Below are 21,594 nucleotides of genomic sequence, written 5' to 3'. Positions count from 1 at the left end.
AAATATTGCCATGCTTTTGCTGCCAACATACCCACAACTTAATAACCCTAACTTGTATACCTTTGGAATACAGGAAGCACCAGGAGGAAACCCATACAGTCACAGGGAGGATGTACAAATTCCTTGCAGGGAGCAGAATTGAACCCTGATCTAACGGCTAGTGCTATAAAGTTTTGTGCTAACAGCTACACTACTATCTGCTCTCTACCAGTGTGGTAGTCTGTGCTGTGACTATCAACCCATCTGCACCCATCCTATACATAAGAAAGTCTTCAGTCTACTGCAACTGTGACCCATGTTAATGCAATTGTATGGGTGCAATTTGAAAATATAGATTTTGATTATATGAAATTTTCACTATTGTGAAGAGGTACATGTATTTAACTTCCTGTAACTATTAATTAATGATTATTGATTCTGCAGAGTGAGGTAAACTTGTCTTCATTGCCTTGGATTAGTGTACTGTCTGGAGATGAGAAAAGAAAATTTGGCAGGAAGGATTGCACGCTAGTAATGAAACATGTTAGACTGTCTTCCCATTCCTTTAAGTTGTTAGAAAAGTTTGTAGGCTAAAGACTGATTTATACTTGTGCGTCAAATGTACGCCGTAGGGTATGCAGCTATGCCGTACCTACGCTGTACTCTATGCCAACCCTACGCCGTAGCCCAACGCGCACCTCTCCCAAAATGTAACTACGCGTCGCGGCAACGCAGACCTCAACAAGTGTGATTGGTCTGCTTGGTAGCATCACATTTCCCCCTACGCTGCAATAGCTTCCCATTGGGCGACTGAAGGGCAGGGAAGGAACTCTGGCTGCAATGCTTTCCATAAAGCTTTACAGACCTCCAAAATTATGGAGGACCCTGTGCTTGACGCCAGTTTGTAGCTAGCTGCTACAGCCTGTTGACTTCTACCTGAAGCTAAAACTCGAATAGTGATTGCCAGTCCCTGAGTATACTGTACGTACACTGATGCGAAATAAATGGTTGGAGACGATGAACCAAATCATCAAATCTACCTGCCGACGTCCAAAAATATTTGAAATGGATTTTCTCGTCCATGTCTCTCAGTGGCCGGACAAGCACAGAGAATTCACCCTCCTTCAGTTTCAGTCGCCATTGTTTAAAGTTTGAGTTTCTTCGTGTTCAGTTTCAACACGAAGAAACTCAACACAGTGGCATAGAAACCCCACTGCCAACTAGTGTTTTGGCAGTGAATTGCAGAGCAACGCAGACACACCAATGCACAGGTATAAATGCTCTCAACAGCGTAGCCCACTTGCGTAGGCTATGGCGCAAGCTAATATGCACAAGTATAAATCAGCCTTAGAGGAGTACAACCCATCCAGCCAAAATAAAGATGAGCACCTGTCACAGTGTAACTGGATCAGTGTTCTGTACTGTTGCTGTTCTACATTCTATGCTGCATTTGTGGATGCATACTAATATCCACTGTGTACTATTGACTCTAAGACATGTATTAGTTTAAACTGGTTGTTTATGAGGTGTTTATTTTAACATCCTTCACATCTTTCAGGATACCCTGATGGACTTTTTAGAATCAATTTACCTTGTACAAAAGGTAGACTGTAATTAGGCATAGCATGAGATGATCTTTTTAGTGATAATTAATCATCTCATGCTATGTCTGAGATCTGCTGTAGGCTGCAGTATTGGGAACAGCACCCTTGATCTTTGAAATAGTGAGATCTTGCCTTCACCTGAGAGCTGACAAGGATCTTATCTGAAAGTCTGCAGATCTAACCGTGCAGCAGACTCTCATTATTGCATTGAAAAGTTAATTTACATTTATTGTGCTGGAGCCTCTTCAGTGAGACTTGTGCTGAAAGTCCTGACTCAGTAGTGAGGGTGCCACCTACTGAGCCAAGCCTGACAGTAAACAATTGATTAAGTCAGTATTCTTTACCTCACCAGATAACATAATGGGTTTGTTTAGTAAGTGAACAAAAGATGTGGAAATAGTGTACACAAAAGCAGAAAAGAAACAGAACACTGGTTTATTTGCAGTTAGAATAGCTACAGTGTCTTGTACAGTGGCCAATTGCCTGCTAATATAGTACGTAAACTCAAACACGAGGAAATCTGCAGATGCTGGAATTTCAAGCAAAACACATGAAAGTTGCTGGTGAATGCAGCAGGCCAGGCAGCATCTCTAGGAAGAGGTACAGTCGACGTTTCGGGCCGAGACCCTTCGTCAGGACCCACTTTTAAATCTCTTACTAGCTCTTCTTTCAGTTAGTCCTGACGAGGAATAGATATGTCTACTATAAGCCTACTGACTCTCACAGTATGTCTACTATAAGCCTACTGACTCTCACAGCTATCTGGACTATTCCTCTTCTTACCTCGTCTCTTGCAAAAATGCTATCCTGTTCTCGCAATTCCTTCGTCTCCACCGCATCTGTTCTCAGGATGAGGCTTTTTATTCCAGGACGAAGGAGATGTCCTCCTCCTTTAAAGAAAGGGGCTTCCCTTCCTCCACCATCAACTCTGCTCTCAAATGCATCTCCCCCATTTCACGCACATCTGCTCTCACTCCATCCTCCCGCCACCCCACTAGGAATAAGGTTCCCCTTGTCCTCACCTACCACCCCACCAGCCTCCGGGTCTAACATATAATTCTCCGTAGCTTCCGCAACGTCCAACGGGATCCCACCACCAAGCAGATCTTTCCCTCCTCCCCCCCCCTTTCTGCTTTCCACAGGGATCGCTCCCTACGTGACTCCCTTGTCCATTCGTCGCCCCCATCCCTCTCCATCGATCTCCCTCACGGCACCTATCCTTGTAAGCGGAACAAGTGCTACACATGCTCTTACACTTCCTCCCTTACCACCATTCAGGGCCCCAGACAGTCCTTCCAGATGAGGCGACACTTCACCTGTGAGTCGGCTGGGGTGATATACTGCGTCCGGTGCTCCCGATGTGGCCTTCCATATATTGGCGAGACCCGATGCAGGCTGGGAGACCATTTTGCTGAACACCTACGCTCTGTCCGCCAGAGAAAGCAGGATCTCCCAGTGGCCACACATTTTAATTCCACGTCCCATTCCCATTCTGATATGTCTATCCACGGCCTCCTCTACTGTAAAGATGAAGCCACACTCAGGTTGGAAGGAACAACACCTTATATTCCGTCTGGGTAGCCTCCAACCTGATGGCATGAACATTGACTTCTCTAACTTCCGCTAATGCCCCACCTCCCCCTCGTACCCCATCCGTGATTTATTTATATACACACATTCTTTTTCTCTCTCTCTCCTTTTTCTCCCTCTGTCCCCCTCACTATACCCCTTGCCCATCCTCTGGGCTTTCCCCCCTCCCCCTTTTCTTTCTCCCTAGGCCTCCTGTCCCATGGTCCTCTCATATCCCTTTTGCCAATCACCTGTCCAGCTCTTGGCTCCATCCCTCCCCCTCCTGTCTTCTCCTATCATTTTGGATCTCCCCCTCCCCCTCCCACTTTCAAATCTCTTACTCGGTCTTCTTTCAGTTAGTCCTGATGAAAGGTCTCGGCCCGAAATGTCGACTGTACCTCTTCCTAGAGATGCTGCCTGGCCTGCTGCATTCACCAGTAACTTTTATGTGGTATGTAAGCTGTTGAGTTGTACTCTAGTCATGGTCTGTATGAAACTGATCATGATGGCAAAAGCAGCAGCCATTTGGCACATATTGTTCAAAAGGGCTGCCTAACTGGGGTGGTAGAGTGGTGCGACAGTTAGTACAGATGCTCTAACTCCAGTGACTCCTGTTCAGTCCTGCAATAGAGCTGTCTGTGTAGAGGTTACATGTTTTCCTTGTGACCATGTGGGTTTCCCTTGGCTTCTTCCAACATCCCAAAGTATTTCTGGTTATTTTATTGGCTACTGTAAATTACTCTGAATGTAAATGACAAAAGAAGCAGAGGAGTAGGTGGGCATAAATGTCATAGAGAATAGATTGCAGGGAAATGGGACTCAAGGGATTGCTGTATAGAAAACTGGTTTGGCTGAAATGGGCTGAATAACTGTCTCCTGTGCTGTAATAAGAAAGTAAACGCCACTCCTACTGTTCTTTTGCAGCTCTGTCTTTTTTTTCTTTCAAGTATGTATTTACTTCCCTTTTTGAAAGCTGTTATTAAATCTATTTCCACTAGCATTGGAAAGTGAATTCTGGATTATCATAGCATGTGTGGGATGGGAGATGCAGCAGGTGTGGGTGGTAGGAGGAGAAGCAAAGTAGAAGATGGTGGAATCTGTCTTCCCTCCAGTTACTTAAAACTGTCCTTCGACTAATGATCTTCCTAGTGGCGGAAACCATTCCTCCTATTTACTTTTTTTAAAATACTAATGGATATGGGTCTCTCTCAAGTAGCTCTTCGCCTACTCCAAGGAGAATGTTACTGCCTTTTGTAGCTTTCCATGTAACCCAGGTCCTGCATTCCCGGCACTTCACTGGTAAATCTCCTTTGCAACCATTTTGACTTTGTTATTGAAGTTGGGTGTCCAGTATTAAACAAAATACTCTAGCTGAGGCCTGGCCAGTGATTTTCTGAAGGTTTAGTCTAACTTGTGCTCCTCACTAAATATTGCTATTTGTAAAAAAAAAAAAAATAAATAAATTATTCTAACATATTAATTGATAGCTGCATTTATTTCTGCAAATTAATCTTTGGATTTCTTTTTCAGAGTGCAATTGAGTCATTGTTTGGAGCTTCCATGACTGGAATTGCTTATTCCCTCTTTGCTGGGCAGCCTCTCACTATACTGGGCAGTACAGGTCCTGTGCTAGTGTTTGAAAAGATTTTATTCAAATTCTGCAAGTAAGTAACTGTTAGAGGGATTAATAAAACTTCAGACACTGCACATTTCCTGCTATTTCATTTCTATACCATAACCACAAAATGCCAGCAAGTCCACAACTGTGGAATAGGTGGGAAATCGAATGGTCTTGAAAATTCCCTAAAATTCTGAAATCTGTGGAGCTTGAAAAGCTTTGTTTAACAAGTTTTCCCCATCAGTAGATTCTTTTCCCCAACAGGTAATACTGAATATTTTGAGTGCTTCATTTTGTTTTTCCTCTCCTGGTTAGGTCTTCTAATATTTTGTTTGCATTATTAAGTGTGATTAGGGGAAATTACTTTGAGGGACAGCATAATAGTGGGCATAAAGGTTTTTCTCATTTCACTTGTGTACAATTGTTTTTCTCACATTGTCAAATTCTGTCTCCCTCCCGACAGTTCCTTCAATGTCTTCATTGAGCTGGTATTTGAAAAACGAATTTAAGTTCAGCTAAGTCCTCGTACTGTTCAATCAATACAGATTTGATATGTCTCATACTCTCAAAATGCAGATCTAGAGGGTGCAAAGATTTATAATTTTAATTCCCCACCTTTCACTCCTCTGTTGCAGAGCTCACCTATCTTACTTTGAAGGTAATTCTAAAGCATTACTGAGTTAGATAATTGAAATGTAAACCTAATTTCACTTATTAATTATATTTTTTTCTTTTTATAGGGACTATGACTTGTCCTACCTTTCTTTGAGAGCGAATATTGGACTTTGGACATCATTCCTGTGTATACTGCTTGTTGCCACAGATGCAAGTTCTCTTGTCTGCTACATAACTCGTTTTACTGAGGAGGCATTTGCCTCTCTCATCTGTATAATTTTCATCTATGAAGCCCTGGAAAAGTTGATCCATTTGGGAGAAACTTACTCTTTCAATATGCATTCAGATCTGGACCAGCTTACTCAATACTTGTAAGCATTATACTTTTGCTTCCTTGTCAAATTGTGGACCCAATCAGTCTGACTGATGTCTCTATTTTCATTGCCTCACATGCAGCTTCCATTAAATATCTACGAGGGATGATTGATAAGTTTGTGGCCTAAGGTAGAAGGAGTGAATTTTAGAAAACCTAGCACATTTATTTTTCAACATAGTCCCCTCCTACATGTACACACTTAGTCCAGCGGTCGTGGAGCATACAGATCTTGGACCTCCAGAAAAAGTGTTCACAGCAGGGGTGATTGATAAGTTCGTGGCCTAAGGTAGAAGGAAGTGAGTTATACAGCTCTTGTTACATGCACGTGCAGTTCAACTCTTTGAGTGATTATGCAGAAAGTTTGAAGCTTCTCCTCATCTCCTTGCATGGAAACAAAGGCATTAGGAAATGCAGAGGTGTGATGCGTTTGACATAGTCAATAGGTTTGCTGGAGTTTACAAACAGTGATGATGTTGGTTGTGGCTTTTATTTTTGCACTAAGGTCAAGATGACACTGCGGTGGTTAGTGACTAGAGGATCTTGTATTGAATTGAAATTGTGATTACTGTCATCTCAGTCAGATTAATTTTTTACCTGCAACTTTGGCAAGAAGGGACTGCTTAGCTTCCTTTCGCTTTCCACCCCATCCCTGTATTTCTCTCTTCTTCCTGCTTCTGGCTCTTTGACTTCTCTTTTGATACCTAGTGGCTAATGTCATGGAGGAATCTGCAATCCAAGCACTTGTCTGCTTGTCTATGGCAAGAGAGTGAAGTGTAATTGGCTGTTTTCAGATAGAGAGTATCAGCAACCACCTTTGTTACAGTGGATTGCAAATTTGTGACATATGGAAAATGCCCCCAGTTCCAACCTGAAAGAATTTGAATGCATGAAAGTTCATCGCTGCCAACTTCACAGCCACTGATAATGTAGGCCTTGCTCTGCTGAGGCTGCAGTGGTAATTACAAAAGTAATCTGCCCACAAGAGTCTGCAGCTATGATTGGTAAAGCTGTTGCTAAATTTTGTTCAGAGTGTCTTGTCTCATACAATTTTTGTTGAGGTTGTTGGGGATACTTGGCCTTGTTAGGACACTTAGCCTGAAATGTCGACTACACTCTTTTCCATAGATGCTGCCTGGCCTGCAGAGTTCCTCCAGCATTTTGTGTGTGTGTGTGTTACTTGGATTTCCAGCATCTGCAGATTTTCTCGAGGTTGCTGGGAGAATTGTTTTCTGAACATGGACAAGTTCTGCTTCCTATTCAGAACCCTTCTACCCCTCATTCTCCTTTCCTCCTCCTCGCAATTTGTCCTGCATTACTGTCCTGCTTGTCCTTCCATTCATGCTATGTCTCTAGGAAATGCTTACTAATGCACCAGTTAGTAATTGATTTGTAACTGATTTGTGCACTCTAAGTATTGCCACATGATTCAATCCATAAGTGTTTCAAAAAATAACCGAATTGTGGAAAATGCCATATGCTTATAGAACTAAAGTATCAACCAGCAACTTGCATGCAAATAACTGACGATCCCTTTAAAGAGTGGTTAGGGCTCTTACATTTCACAAGGTGTGCTCAACAAAGACACGAGTTCAAACATAGAGCATTTATGTCCAAACACTGTTATGGTGGGTAATGTCATGTTCTAGTTGCTTTGTACACTTCAGGAGGATGTTAGCCACGTACACACTGTCGCTTTCAAGTTGGCATATGTTGTGATTCTCAGAAAAGGTATGTGCACGGGCCATGGATCCCATTTTAAGTATGAAAGTGCAACCATAGTGCACAACCAGTTGGCACTCTCAAACTCAATTTTTGTTGCTGGTAATTTTAGTGAAACACAATTTTCTTTAGGTTAAACTATTTTTACTATGTGGATTGTGCTTCAATTTCTTTTCTGCTAATAATTTGCTCAAGTTTGGTTCAAATTGGAAATAAACACATTTGGTTACATTCAAATATCTTAAAAGTTTATTTTCTGTTTGTGTTCACTGTAGCTGTATGTGCACAGAACCGCATAATCCTAACAACAGAACTCTAGAGTACTGGAAGATGCAAAATATTACAAGCTCATCAATTCCTTGGGCAAATCTGACTGTCAGTGTAAGTTACAAAAAGTAAATGTTGATTGGTTTAGGAGAATTATAAGCAGTTTGATTAGTCTTACTGATAACGTGAAGAAAGTAATGGATAGGAAAACACATTACATTCTCAAGATTTTTCAATATTTTGTTTTGCTGTAATTTTAGTGGGCTGCTAATTAGAGTGAATGTTCCATTGTTTTAAAGATCATTTCTTGGGCTTCAAATTTAAGAGAATGGTCTATCATTGCCATTAATGACGTGAAAGGATTATGTTTGTGATGCATATTCTGACGTTTGTTACGTCATTAAAAACATTTGGCAGAAGAGAATTTGGTGTGTGGAGTTATGTGGGAGGTCAATGGGGACTACAGGGAAAGCAAAATGATATCAATATCGTTTTAGTGTAAATGGGTGGTTGAGAGTTGGTGCTGACTGGGTAGGCTCAAGGCCTGTTTCTGTGTCTCAGTCCTGGTATAGAGTTTTGACGACCCAAAATATTGACTGTTCCTTCCTTGTGCTGCACTTCATCAACAGATGCTGGTTGACCCACAAAGTTCTTCCAGCAATTGTTGTTCCAGATTCGAGTATCTGCAGAATTTTGTCTGTTTCCTATAGCTCTGCATCTTGCAACTTTTGCATTCCTTTGTGTGCTCTTGCTCACTTACTGCCCACATTAACTTATCAATTCAATGACTTCATCTGTAGCTTATCCCCATAGCAATCCTAGTCTTGCCCTACCAGCTATTTTGTCCTATCCATTCCTCCCTCACCCTGTTTTCTTTCTTTCCTAATTTTGGTGAAAAGTCTACAACATGAAACATAACAATTTATTTCCATAAATACTGCCTGACCTGTTGAGAGTTTCCAGTATTTTCTATTTTTATTTTGGGACTTGATCGCAAGTGTGTGTATGTGTGTGTTTATGTATTGTATATGATAAATAAATTGATTTATCAACTATTCGGTTACCTTCAACGTGAGTTCCTAAAATGAAAAGGACCATTATTTTATGTTGACTTGTGGCTTACAGTTGATAAATAGTAAGCCCCACATGGATCAACTATATTTAATTTAACATTCTGCCATGCTGCATCACTATTTGAGGCAGATTTTACTTGATTACTTGAATTTCAGTACACATTCTTTCAATTTTGTAACCTTGTATATAGAAAATAGAAATCTACAGCACATTACAGGCCCTTCAGCCCACAATGTTGTGCCAACCATGCAACCTACTCTAGAGACAGCCTAGAATTTCCCTAGCACATAGCTCTCTATTTTTCTAAGCTCCATGTACCTATCTAAGTGTCTCTTAAAAGACCCTATTGTATCCATTTCCACCACCACCACCGCCGGCAGTGCATCCCATGCACCCACCACTCTCTGTGTGGAAAAACTTACCCCTGACATCTCCTCTGTACCTACTTCCAAGCACCTTAAAACTATGCCCCCTCATGTTAGCCATTTCAGCCCTGGGGAAAAGCCTCTGACTATCCACACGATCAATGCCTCTCATCATCTTATACACCTCTATCAGGTCACTTCTCCTCCTCTGTTGCTCCAAGGAGAAAAGGCCGAGTTCACTCAACCTATTCTCATAAGGCATGCTCCCCAATCCAGGCAACCATCCTTGTAAAGCTCCTCTGCACCCCTTCTATGATTTCCACATCATTTCTGTAGTGAGGCAACCATAACTGAGCACAGTACTCCAAGTGGGTCTAACCAGGGTCCTATGTAGCTGCAACATTACCTCTCGGCTCTTAAACTCAATCCCATGGTTGATGAAGGCCAATACACCGTATGCTTTCTTAACCACAGAGTCAACCTGCACAGCAGCTTTGAGTGTCATATGGACTCGGACCCCAAGATCCCTCTGATCCTCCACACTGCCAAGAGTCTTACCATTAATACTATATTCTGCCATCATATTTGACCTACCAAAATGAACCACTTCACATTTATCTGGGTTGAACTCCATCTGCCACTTCTCAGCCCAGTTTTGCATCCTATCGATGTCCCATTGTAACCTCTGACAGCCCTCCACACTATCCACAACACCTCCAACCTTTGTGTCATCAGCAAATTTACTAACCCATCCCTCCACTTCTTCATCCAGGTCATCTATAAAAATCACAAAGAGAAGGAGTCCCAGAACAGATCCCTGAGGCGCACCACTGGTCACCGACCTCCATGCAGAATATGACCCGTCTATAACCAATTCTGGATCCACAAAGCAAGGCCCTCTTGGATCCCATGTGTCCTTACTTTCTGAAGGATCTTTACATAGGGAACCTTATCAAATGCCTTACTGAAATCCATATACACTATATAACTGACTATGCTTTAGATGCTCTCCAAGTTTTGGATAACTGTCCCTTGCAATTTGGGCATTATCAACATCTGTTTCTTTCTCGTGGTGCAAGGATCAAAGAATTCTATCTCAACAAATGTACCTAACACTGCTTTTACCTTTCAGATATAAGGCCGGGACAAGTAAATCATTCACCTCACCCACCATTCTTAAACTGTTTTCTGTGCATATCTGAATAACATGCTGAGTGATGGTCTACATGAAGTTGCTTTGGTTATTCAAAGGCAGTTATAAAATGCAGTACCTATAAAAAAGAAAAATTAACTCCCCCCCCCCCCCCCCCCCAGAAATTGTCATGCTTTATTTTTTTTTACAACAATGAATTACAGTGGAATTAATTTGGCTTTTTTCTTGACACTGATCAACAGAAAAAGACTTCTTTGTGTCAAAGTGAAAGCAGATCTGTACCAAGTGATCTAAATTAATTACAAATATAAAACACCAAATAATTGATTGCATAAGTATTCACCTCCTTTAGTATGACACACCAAATCATCACTGGTGCAGCCAATTGATTTTGGAAGTCACATAATTAGTTAAATAGAGATCTGTTGCTTGAGACCTGTGTGCAGTCAAACTAGTCACTGAATATCCCTTGAAGTACAGTTAAGACAATCATCAAGAAGTGGAAAGAGTATGGTGCAACTGTAAATCTGCCTAGAGTAGGCTGTCCTCAAAAACTGAGTGACCGTGCAAGAAGGGGACGAGTGAGGAAGACCACCAGGAGACCTATGACAACTCTGGAAGAGTTACAAGCTTCAGTAGTCGAGATGGGAGAAACTGCACATACCACAACTGTTACCTGGGTGCTTCACCAGTCTCAACTTTATGGGAGAGTGACAAAGAGAAAACCACTATTTGGGAGGAGGGGTGAGGGGAGAACACTCATACAAAATCTCAGCTAGAGTTAGCCAGAAGGCATGTGGGATACTCTGAGGTCGACTGGAAGAAGGTTCTGTGGTCTGATGAATCCAAAAATGCTTTGTTTGGCACAAGCCAAATGCCGCACGTCATCAAAAACACACCATCCCTACCGTGAAGCATGGTGGTGGCTACATCATGTTGTGGGGATGCTTCACTGCAGTAGGCCCAGGAAGGCTTGTGAAGGTAGAGGATAAAATGAATGCAGCAAACTACAGGGAAATCCTAGAGGAAAACCTGATGCAGTCTGCAAAATAACTGTGAATTGGGAGAAGATTTGTTTTCCAGCAAGGCAATGACCCCAAGCATAAAACCAAAGCTACCCAGGAATGACTTTAAAAACAACAAAGTTAATGTCCTGGAGTGGCCAAGTCAGAGTCCAGCCTTCAATCCAATTGAGAATTTGTGGCTGGACTTGAAAGGGCTATTCACTCTCGATCTTCATACAATTTGACAGAGCTTGAGCAGTTTTGTAAAGAAGAATGGGGAAAAATTGCAGTGTCCAGATGTACAAAGCTGATCGAGACCTATCCACACAGACTCAAAGCTGTAATTGCTGCCAAAGCTGCATCTACTAAATACTGACCTGAAAGGGGTGAGTAATTATGCAATCAATTATTTTGTGTTTAACAATTGTAATAAATTTAGACCAATTTGTAGAAATCTGTTTTCACTTTGACATAAGAGTCTTTTTCTGTTGGTCAGTGTCAAAAAAGCCAAATTTATCCACTGTGATTCAATGTTGTAAAACAATAAAACATGAAAACTTCCAATGGGTGATGAATACTTTTTATCGGCACTGTATATGGTTGGGCATTTTTAAACTGTCTTGTTGCACATAAAACATAGATCATGGTCCAAGTGGAGTTCAAGTAAGAAGGATAGGTAAATATGAAGCACATTGAAGTAATGAATGATTCAAATCTTGGTGGGAGCAACAAATTGCTGGTCAGCAAACACGAGAAAATCTGCAGATGCTGGAATTTCAAGTAACACACTAAAATTGCTGGTGAACACAGCAGGCCAGGCAGCATCTATAGGAAGAGGTACAGTCGACGTTTCGGGCCGATACCCTTCGTCACCTCTTCCTATAGATGCTGCCTGGTCTGCTGCGTTCACCAGCAATTTTTATGGAAATTGCTGGTCAGTCCTGTTATGATGTGTGGGACAGGTAAAGATTACATCAGAAAGACCGATAGTGATATCATGTGATAAACATCTAATATTATGGATATCATAATCTGATTTTCATTTACTGAAGATTGTTTCAGTGGTGTGTGGAACATTCTAAACAATGAAGACACCAATGCAACAGTGCTCCAAACACTAGTCCATTGTAACACATTTAATTTGATCTGTCTGTTGCTTTTCATTATTTAGGACTGTAGGGCATTTCATGGTGAATTTGTTGGCCCTTCATGTGGACCCCATGGACCATACACCCCAGATGTCCTTTTCTGGTCTGTTATATTATTCTTTTCTACATTTGCCCTATCAGGGTTTCTCAAGCAGTTTAAAACAAGTCACTATTTCCCAACTAAGGTATGTACAAGTTGCTTACCGTGTTTTCTTTTAAACAATTTTTTTTAAGTTTGCAGTTTCTATTTTGCAGAAGATTGTTTTGCACTAAAAAAAAACAAGTAATGAATATGGATACAGAACACCAGTAAGGAATGTTCCCAACTTCTAGTATACAATATACTGTATACCTTGGTTTGGGATAGGTCATCACTAGTAAGGGAGTTCTACTAAAAAATGTAGACCCATTATTTATAATGTATTCCTTTTTGTCTACAATTCCTATGGTAAGGCTACTCTGTTAACTTTTCATTTGGTTCCGTATACCATTGCTTGCATGAAGCTAAAAATAATTTCTGGCGAACTTAAATTATTTTTGAAAAAAGCTCCCATTATTACTTGTGATGGCTAGTAAAACTACTTTGTTCACTAATGATATTTAATGGCAGGTACGGTCGATGATAAGTGATTTTGCTGTTTTCCTGACCATCCTGTCCATGGTTCTTATTGACTATGCCTTGGGAATACCATCACCAAAGCTTCAAGTTCCCAGCATCTTTAAGGTAACAATGAAAACCTAATTTGGGGAATTGTTCAGGGTTCTCAAAGGGACAAGTAATTATTACTTTGAGGCAAGCAAATTAAGGCTACAATGAGAGGGGAATGTCTATTAATACTGAGTACAACTATCTTTTAGGTATTTAGTATTCTTAGAGGCATGGTAAAGCAGACCACACAGATTTATTATAGCCATAAATGAAATCATCAACAAAGTGCACTGCACTGAAACTCTGTGCCAGATGGTTTAATTTTAATTACCTAGCTCAGCCAGTGGTGATTACCCAGAGATAAAATACATAAAATTAGCAGGATGAGCAATGAAGGGATATGAGCATGAATAATCTGTGGTCAGGTAAAGTTCTGCTTCTGTTCATATTTGTGTCTGCCCTTCTTCCCTCTTCCTCCCCCACCCTGATTGCTGGTCAGCACTATTTTCCAGTTAAATGCTTTGGTTTTAAAATACTTATGCTTTGTTTTCAAATCCCTCCATGATTAATGCCTTTCTTTATCTGTATACTGCCCTCAGGTTTTGTGACTATGCACCTTCCCCAACCCTCAAATATTTCCGCTGTTCCAATTCCAGCCACTGGTACATCCAAAGTGTTGTGACTAGTCAGTTAGTGTTCATTGCCAGTGATGTGGGAAAAGATCTGATTCGCAAGTGGCGAACACTCCCATTATGACTCTAAGTCCATTTGCCAATGGAGTTTGCAACACAGTACCTCCTTGGCTATCTGCTGGCCATTTGTGATAACTGCAGTAGCCTTGTCCAGTTTGAGCAGTTGTGCAGTGTGTTCTCCCAGTTGTTAGTAGGACTGCTGAATTTCTTGCTGTTGCCTGACTCTTGCTGTATGAGAGCTCTGACTTTTTTATGTGGCAGATGATACTTGAGCTGGCCATGCATCAGAGCCTGTGGCTGCCATGCCACAAGTTGTCTCACTCAATAAAGATTATGAATATGTGACCAGCTTTCACAGGCATAAAGGGAGGCACTGAGAACAAAAACTTAGTAGATGGATAGTAATATTATCCATTCACTTTAAATGAGAGCCTCAAACTCCAGCAGAATTAGAACTGTAAGTGAATAACTTAAATTTAGCTGACTCCAGTATTCGACTTGAGATCTGCAAAACAGGTCACGCCATTAGTCCTTAGAATACATTGCTAATGAGAGGGTGTAAGATTGCACTGATGCTAGTAATTTGCGAAAATATTTTTGAAATTAAAAACAGAACTAAAATCCTTGTACTGTGCTTATTTGCAGCCTACAAGAGATGATCGTGGGTGGCTAATTAACCCCATTGGCCCAAATCCTTGGTGGACTGTCATTGCTGCCATCATCCCAGCTCTACTCTGTACTATTCTTATATTCATGGATCAACAGATCACTGCTGTCATAATAAACAGGAAGGAACACAAGCTGAAAGTATGAATTCCTGCTGATTTTGAGATTTTGTTGGAAATGAACGTACACATAACTTAAAGGAATTAATGTAATTGTTCAGTGTTTTGTATATTGTATTCATATGGATCCATTGCAAAATCAATGTAGTATGCAAATGAAAGCTGCATTTTGACTTTTAGTTTTAACATTTGTACATAAGATGTACAAAATTGGTAGAGATTCTAATTATCAACTTTCTTTCCACAGAAAGGATGTGGCTATCACCTTGACCTCCTGATAGTGGCTGTAATGTTGGGTCTGTGTTCAATCATGGGTCTGCCTTGGTTTGTAGCTGCAACTGTTCTCTCCATCTCTCATGTGAATAGTTTGAAGCTAGAATCAGAATGTTCAGCTCCTGGTGAACAACCCAAATTCCTTGGCATTCGAGAACAGCGTGTCACTGGTCTGATGATCTTCATTCTCATGGGTTGCTCAGTCTTTATGACTGCTTTCTTAAAGGTAAGTCGATAACAGAAGTATTAGGCAATTTGTAGCCGTAAATTTCAGTGAGGCATGCTAATTTGGAGCATTTGTCTGCAAATTAGTGTAAAATGAAAACAAGACTTCTAATTTATAACTGAAATTCTGTTTAATGTTTGTAAATAAATAGATTTACACTTTCTGATTTGTTATCGTAAACTTGGAACTTGGATTGCATTGTTTCTCTGAAATAATGAATTCACAACCACTTTTTTGTACTTTTTTTAATCAGACAGTTTTCTAATGAGAATTGCACCATATTCCTTCTTAACAAACTGTCATGTCCTAATTTCCTGGTGTATCATAGGTGAGATGCGATTTGTATTGTGCCCTGTCTTGACTGCGCATAGGTAATGAGTGAGAAAGATGAAGAAGGTTTCCCTAATTTGTGAAAGCTCCCAGTATACCCCTTGATATTTTATCATATTAAATTGAATTAATATTAAACGAAATTGTTAGTTGGTTACCTAAACCCAGATATTTTTGAAACTCTACACTTAAAGAGCATTTCCATATAACCCTGGCTGGTGAAAGTGTGCTGCAAGTATCTGAGAGGAATAGAAGAAGAGCAGTTCAATTACTAGTAGTCAGAAGCCTGACCTACTGTTCCAGGGTTTAAATCCCACCATGGTAATTGAGGGATTCAAGTGTTATAAGACCATAAGATATAAGAGCAGAAGTAGGCTATTCGGCTAATCGAGTCTGCTCTGCTATTTAATCATGGGCTGATCCAATTCTTCCAGTCATCCCCATTCCCCTGCCTTCTCCCCATACCTTTTGATGCCCTGGCTAATCAAGAACCTATCTATCTGCCTTAAATACACCCAGTGACTTGGCCTCCACAGCAGTCATGGCAACAAATTTCACAGATTCTGACTAAAGTAATTTCTCAATATCTCTGTTCTAAATGGGCGTCCTTCAATCCTGAAGTTGTGCCCTCTTGTTATGGACTCCCCTACCATGGGAAATAACTTTTCCATATCTAATCTGTTCAGGCCTCTTAACATTTGGAATGTTTCTATGAGATCCCCTCTCATTCTCCTGAATTCCAGGGAATACAGCCCAAGAGCTGCCAGACGTTCCTCATATGGTAACCCTTTCATTCCTGGAATCATTCTCATGAACCTTCTCTGAACCCAATGTCAGTATATCCCTTCTAAAATATGGAGTCCAAAACTGCATTCCATCAGGTCCAGGAGATTTATCCACCCTCAGACCATTAAGCTTCCTGAGCATCTTCTCAGTCGTAATTTTCACTGCACATATTTAGCTTCCCTGACACTCTTGAATGTCCAGTATACCGCAGATGTCTTCCACTGTGGAGACTAATGCAAAATACACATTCAGTTCCTCTGCTATCTCTGCGTTTCTCGTTACAATATCTCCAGCGTCATTTTCTATTGGTCCTATGTCTACCCTCAACTCTCTTTTACCCTTTATATACTTAAAAAAGCTTTCAGTATCTTCTTTGATATTAGTCACCAGCTTCCTTTCATAATTCTTTTATTTCCTAATCACCACCTTAGTTTCCTTCTGCAGGTTTTTAAAAGCTTCCCAATCCTCTATTGTCCCACTAGCTTTCGCTTCCTTGTATGCCCTCTCTTTTGCTTTTACTTTGGCTCTGATTTCACCTGTCAGCCACGGTAGTGTCCTCCACCCATTCGAAAATTTCTTCTTATTTGGAATATATCTGTCTTGCACTTCCCTCATTTTTCACAGAAACTCCAGCCATTGCTGCTCTGCTGTCCTTCCTGATAGTGTCTCTTTTCAGTCAACCTTGGCCAGTTCCCCTTTCATGCCATTGTAATCTCCTTTGTTCCACTGAAATACTGACACATTGGAATTTAGTTTCTCCTTCTCAAATTTCAAAGTGAACTTGATCATATTGTGATCACTGTTCCCTAAGTGTTCCTTAACCTTAAGCTCTCTTATCACCTCCAGATCATTGCCGATCACCCAATCCAGCACAGCTGATCCCCTAGTGGGCTCAACAACAAGCTGTTCTAAAAAGCAATCCCTTAGACATTCTACAAATTCTCTCTCTTGAGGTTCAGTACTAGCCTGGTTTTCCCAATCCACTTTCATGTTAAAATCCCCAATGACTATCATGACATTGCCCTTCTGACACGTCTTTTCTATCTCGGTTGCTGTTTGGAGGCCTGTATACAACTGCCATTAGGATCCTTTTACCCTTGCCATTTCTTAATTCAACCCATAGAGATTCCACACCTTCCAATTCTACGTCATCCCTTTCTAATGATTTAATATTATTCCTTATACACAGGGCCACACCACCCCCTCTGCCTACTGACCTATCTTTCCAATACACCGTATATCCTTGGATGTTCAGCTCCCAATGGCAGCCATCCTTTAGCCAAGTTTCAGAGATGGCCACAATGTTATACTTGCCAATCTGTAGCTGAATTTCAGATCATCCATTTTATTTCTTATGCTGTGTGCATTCAAACTTAACACTTTCAGTCCAGTATTTGCTTTCTGTTTTAACTGCACCATGCCTCTATTGCCCTGTAACTTATCCCACTGGCTGTGATTATGCCTCATCTCCTGCCCGTCCTTTCTGTCATCTCTGTTGCACACTATCTTTGACTTATTTCTGTTTTCCCCTTCCTCACCCCTGTCATGCCATCCCCCTGACAAATTAGTTTAAATTCTCCCTAACAGCTCTATTAAACCTGTCTGCTAGGATATTGGACCCCTTTGGGTTCAGGTGTAACCCACCCTTTGTGTACAGGTCGTACCTCCCCCAGAAGAGGCCCCAATGATCCAGGAACCTGAAGCCCTGCCCCCTACACCAGTCTCTCAGCCACACATTAATATGCCTGATCTTGCTATTCTTGCGCTCGTTAGAACGTGACACAGGCAGCAATCCTGAGAGTACTAGCCTGGAGGTCCTGCTTTTCAGCTTCCTACCCAACCCCCTGAATTCTTTCTTCAGGACCTCCTCCCTTTTTCTACCTATGTCATTGGTACCAATATGTACCAAGACTTCTGGCTGTTCACCCTCTCCCTTCAGAATACTCTGCACCCAATCCGAGACATCCCGTACCCTGGCACCTGGGAGGCAACACACCATGCGGGTATCTCTATCAGGCTGACAGAACCTCCAGTCTGTTCTCCTTACTATTAAATCCCCTATGACTACTGCATTCCTCATCTCCTCTCTCCTCTGCACCACGGAACCAGGCTCAGCGCCAGAGACCCAATTGCCGTGGTCGTCCTCTGTCAGGTCACCCCCCTCAACGGCATCCAAAACAAGATAACAATTACTGAGGGGGATGGCCAGAGGGGTGCTCTCTATTATCTGAGCCCCTCCCATCCTTCCCTGACAGTCACCCACTTATCTAACTCCTGCAGCCTTGGGGTGACTAACTCCTTGTAGCTCCTATCTATCTTCTGCTCACTTTCCCTCATAAGCTGTAGGTCATCAAGCCACAGCTCCATATCCCTGACATGGTCTCTCAGAAGCCGCATCTCAGTGCACCTGGCGCAGATGTGGCCATCTTGGAGACTGGAAGATTCCCACATCTGACACCCAGAGCAAAGTACTTAACCTACAGACATGCTCTCTATTCCTCCGAAAAAAAAATGCAGGGGGTGGGGGGGAATGAAGTCCATCTACCTACTTACCTTGCCAAAGCCCTACTACTCTGTCTCAGACCACTCCATTGATGACTGCTCTGCTAGGCAGTGGCTCATTAGTGTATCTGGAATAAAAATCTAGCATCAGTAACTTTGGCCCAGAACAGCCTAATTCTCAATCAAAGCTATCTGCTTCAGGAAATCTGCCATATTGAACTGATCTAGACAACATGACTGCAAATCGTTGAAATGACCAAGAAAGTAATTAAGGAAGACCAAGTAAATGCAACTCTTTGCCATTGATATCCATGTCCTGTAAAGCAATTTGAAATAAAAACTTTTCTAATTGCTGGAGCTTACTAATTTTGACCTTCTATTGTATACATGCAGTTTGCAGTCTTATAACCTGATAGCACCCAAATTATTCTCAACATCCATTTGCTTGAACGTAAAGACAAAAGCCTCATTAGTGTATTTTATATTGTTTGCTATGGAGGCAAAAAATAGAGGCCCTGATGAAGACAGTTAACACTATTTTGTACTTGTTCTAAATCAAGAAAATAAATCATTATTAACTGGAAATTGGGAAAGAGGCAACATGTTAGATCCATTGAATTCCTATTATAGAAAATATGGCTTAAACCTGATAAAAGGAAAAAAAAATAAAACAGATAATCAGCATGTATGGAAGAAAATTATTTGAATGATGCAGAGGGCTGTAAGTAGATGTAAAATGGGAATACATCATTGCAGTTGTGGGGAAAGTGCCAAAGTAGATACCTATTCATAGCACAAATATTTAATTGTCTTCATCCATTAGTAACTCTCCTGCAAATTTCAAGCTAGAACAAAGCAGCCTGTAAATAGCTTAGTTTATAGTAACTTGTATAGTTTTTAGATACCATGTGTGGACTGATAGTCAAAGCAAGTACAGGTCAACCTTCACTAATCCGACAACCTGTAATCCAGTTCCTTCGATAATCCGGCACTGATCATGCTTAATGTGATCCTTCTGTAATTTGGCATTTTCACTAATCCGGGACTCTTCAGGTCCCAATGGTGCCGGATTAGTGAAGGTCGACCTGTATTGAGAATACATAATGCGAATAAAATACTAATACAGCATGCATCCAAAATGTGAACATAAATGCTTTCATATTTCTCTTTTACCTTAATGTGTTTTCCATAGATTTTTCAATGAACTATTAAAAAATCCTCTTTAGGATCCATTGACTGCAAATACCTGGTTGGAACAGTTGACTATCATTAAGAATTTTTGGGCTATACATCATTCCTATACAAAGTCAGTGTTTAACTGATTTGGTCTCAAGTTTCTGTCATATAATTGAGTATTAGCTACAAGCAGGAATAGCAGCAACTCTGGATAGTTTTTCTTTGTACCTCCAAGTAGGGCTTAACTGTTTTTTATTCAGAGACATCTCAATAGTGCAGCTCAGATTGGGGAAAATATGCAACACAGTGAAGAAAGCTCAATAATTTCTGCCAGTCATTTTCAAAATGTGATAGTTCAGGTAGTCAATGGTTCTAATATTAGGTTGTAGGCAGGAATATTTGGGAAATAGGATTGTGGCATTTAATGGCGGGCTCTGATTTATAATTTTTTTTGTTTTAGAAGAAACAGACATAGAAAACTTACAGCACAATACAGGCCCTTTGGCCCACAAAGCTGTGCCAGACATGTCCTTAGCTTAGAAATTACCTAGGGTTACCCATAGCCCTCTATTTTTCAGAGCTCCACGTATCTGTCCAGGAGTCTCTGAAAAGACCCTATCGTATCCATTTCCACCACTGTCACCAAGCAGCCCATTCCACGCACTCACCACTCTCTGCGTTTTAAAAAAAAATAAAAAAAAACAACAACAACTTACCCCTGACATCACCTCTGTACCTACTTCCAAGCACTTTAAACCTGTGCCCTCTCATGCTAGCCATTTCAGCCCTGGGAAAAAGCCTCTGACTATCCACACAATCAATGCCTCTCATCACCTTGTACACCTCTATCAGGTCACTTCTCGTCCTCCGCTGCTCCAAGGAGAAAAGGCCAAGTTCACTCAACCTATTCTCATTAGGGATGCTCCCCAATCCAGGCAACAGCCTTGTAAATCTCCTCTGCACTCTTTCTATAGTTTCCACATCCTTCCTGTAGTGAGGCGACCAGAACTGAGCACAGTACTCCAGGTGGGGTCTGACCAGGGTCCTATATAGCTGCAACATTACCTCTTGGCTCCTAAACTCAATCCCACTGTTGATGAAGGCCAATGCACCGTATGCCACCTTAACCACAGAGTCAACCTGCACAGCAGCTTTGAGAGTCCTATGGACTCAGACCCCAAGATCCCTCTGATCCTCCACACTGCCAAGAGTCTTACCATTAACACTATATTCTGCCATCATATTTGACCTACCAAAATGAACTACCTCACACTTATCTAGGTTGAACTCCATCTGCCATTTCTCAGCCCAGTTTTGCATCCCATCAATGTCCCACTGTAACCTCTGACAGCCCTCCACACTATCCACAACACCTCCAATCTTTGTGTCATCAGCAAATTTACTAATCCATCCCTCCACTTCCTCATCCAGGTCATTCATAAAAATCATGAAGAATAGGAGTCCCAGAACAGATCCCTGAGGCACACTACTGGTCACCAACCTCCATGCAGAGTATGACCCATCTACAACCACTCTTTGCTTTGTGGATCCAGAACTGGCTTGCCCACAGAAGGCAATGTCCCCTTGGATCCCATGCCTCCTTACTTTCTCAATAAGCCTTACATGTGGCTAAAGGATGCATGTCTTTGGGAGCTGAACGTCCAAGGATACACGGTGTATCGGA

At 41.3% G+C, this 21,594-nt stretch overlaps 1 protein-coding gene across 1 annotated transcript in view; it reads left to right on the top strand.

Annotated features, from left to right (window-relative positions):
• The window catches only part of LOC140191619 (electroneutral sodium bicarbonate exchanger 1-like), a 100,920-nt gene that overhangs the window by 56,986 nt on the left and 22,340 nt on the right, over positions 1 to 21,594 (top strand). Inside the window, exons 11-17 of the mRNA XM_072249176.1 lie at positions 4,683 to 4,816; positions 5,511 to 5,756; positions 7,756 to 7,861; positions 12,515 to 12,676; positions 13,102 to 13,215; positions 14,478 to 14,639; positions 14,865 to 15,116. Of these exons, the coding sequence (XP_072105277.1) occupies positions 4,683 to 4,816; positions 5,511 to 5,756; positions 7,756 to 7,861; positions 12,515 to 12,676; positions 13,102 to 13,215; positions 14,478 to 14,639; positions 14,865 to 15,116 (1,176 nt within the window). The remainder of the gene's footprint in view (positions 1 to 4,682; positions 4,817 to 5,510; positions 5,757 to 7,755; positions 7,862 to 12,514; positions 12,677 to 13,101; positions 13,216 to 14,477; positions 14,640 to 14,864; positions 15,117 to 21,594) is intronic.

This window comes from Mobula birostris, chromosome X (assembly GCF_030028105.1).
Source record: "Mobula birostris isolate sMobBir1 chromosome X, sMobBir1.hap1, whole genome shotgun sequence".
NCBI classification, from domain to species: domain Eukaryota; kingdom Metazoa; phylum Chordata; class Chondrichthyes; order Myliobatiformes; family Myliobatidae; genus Mobula; species Mobula birostris.
This window is presented reverse-complemented; position numbering and strand designations above follow the sequence as displayed.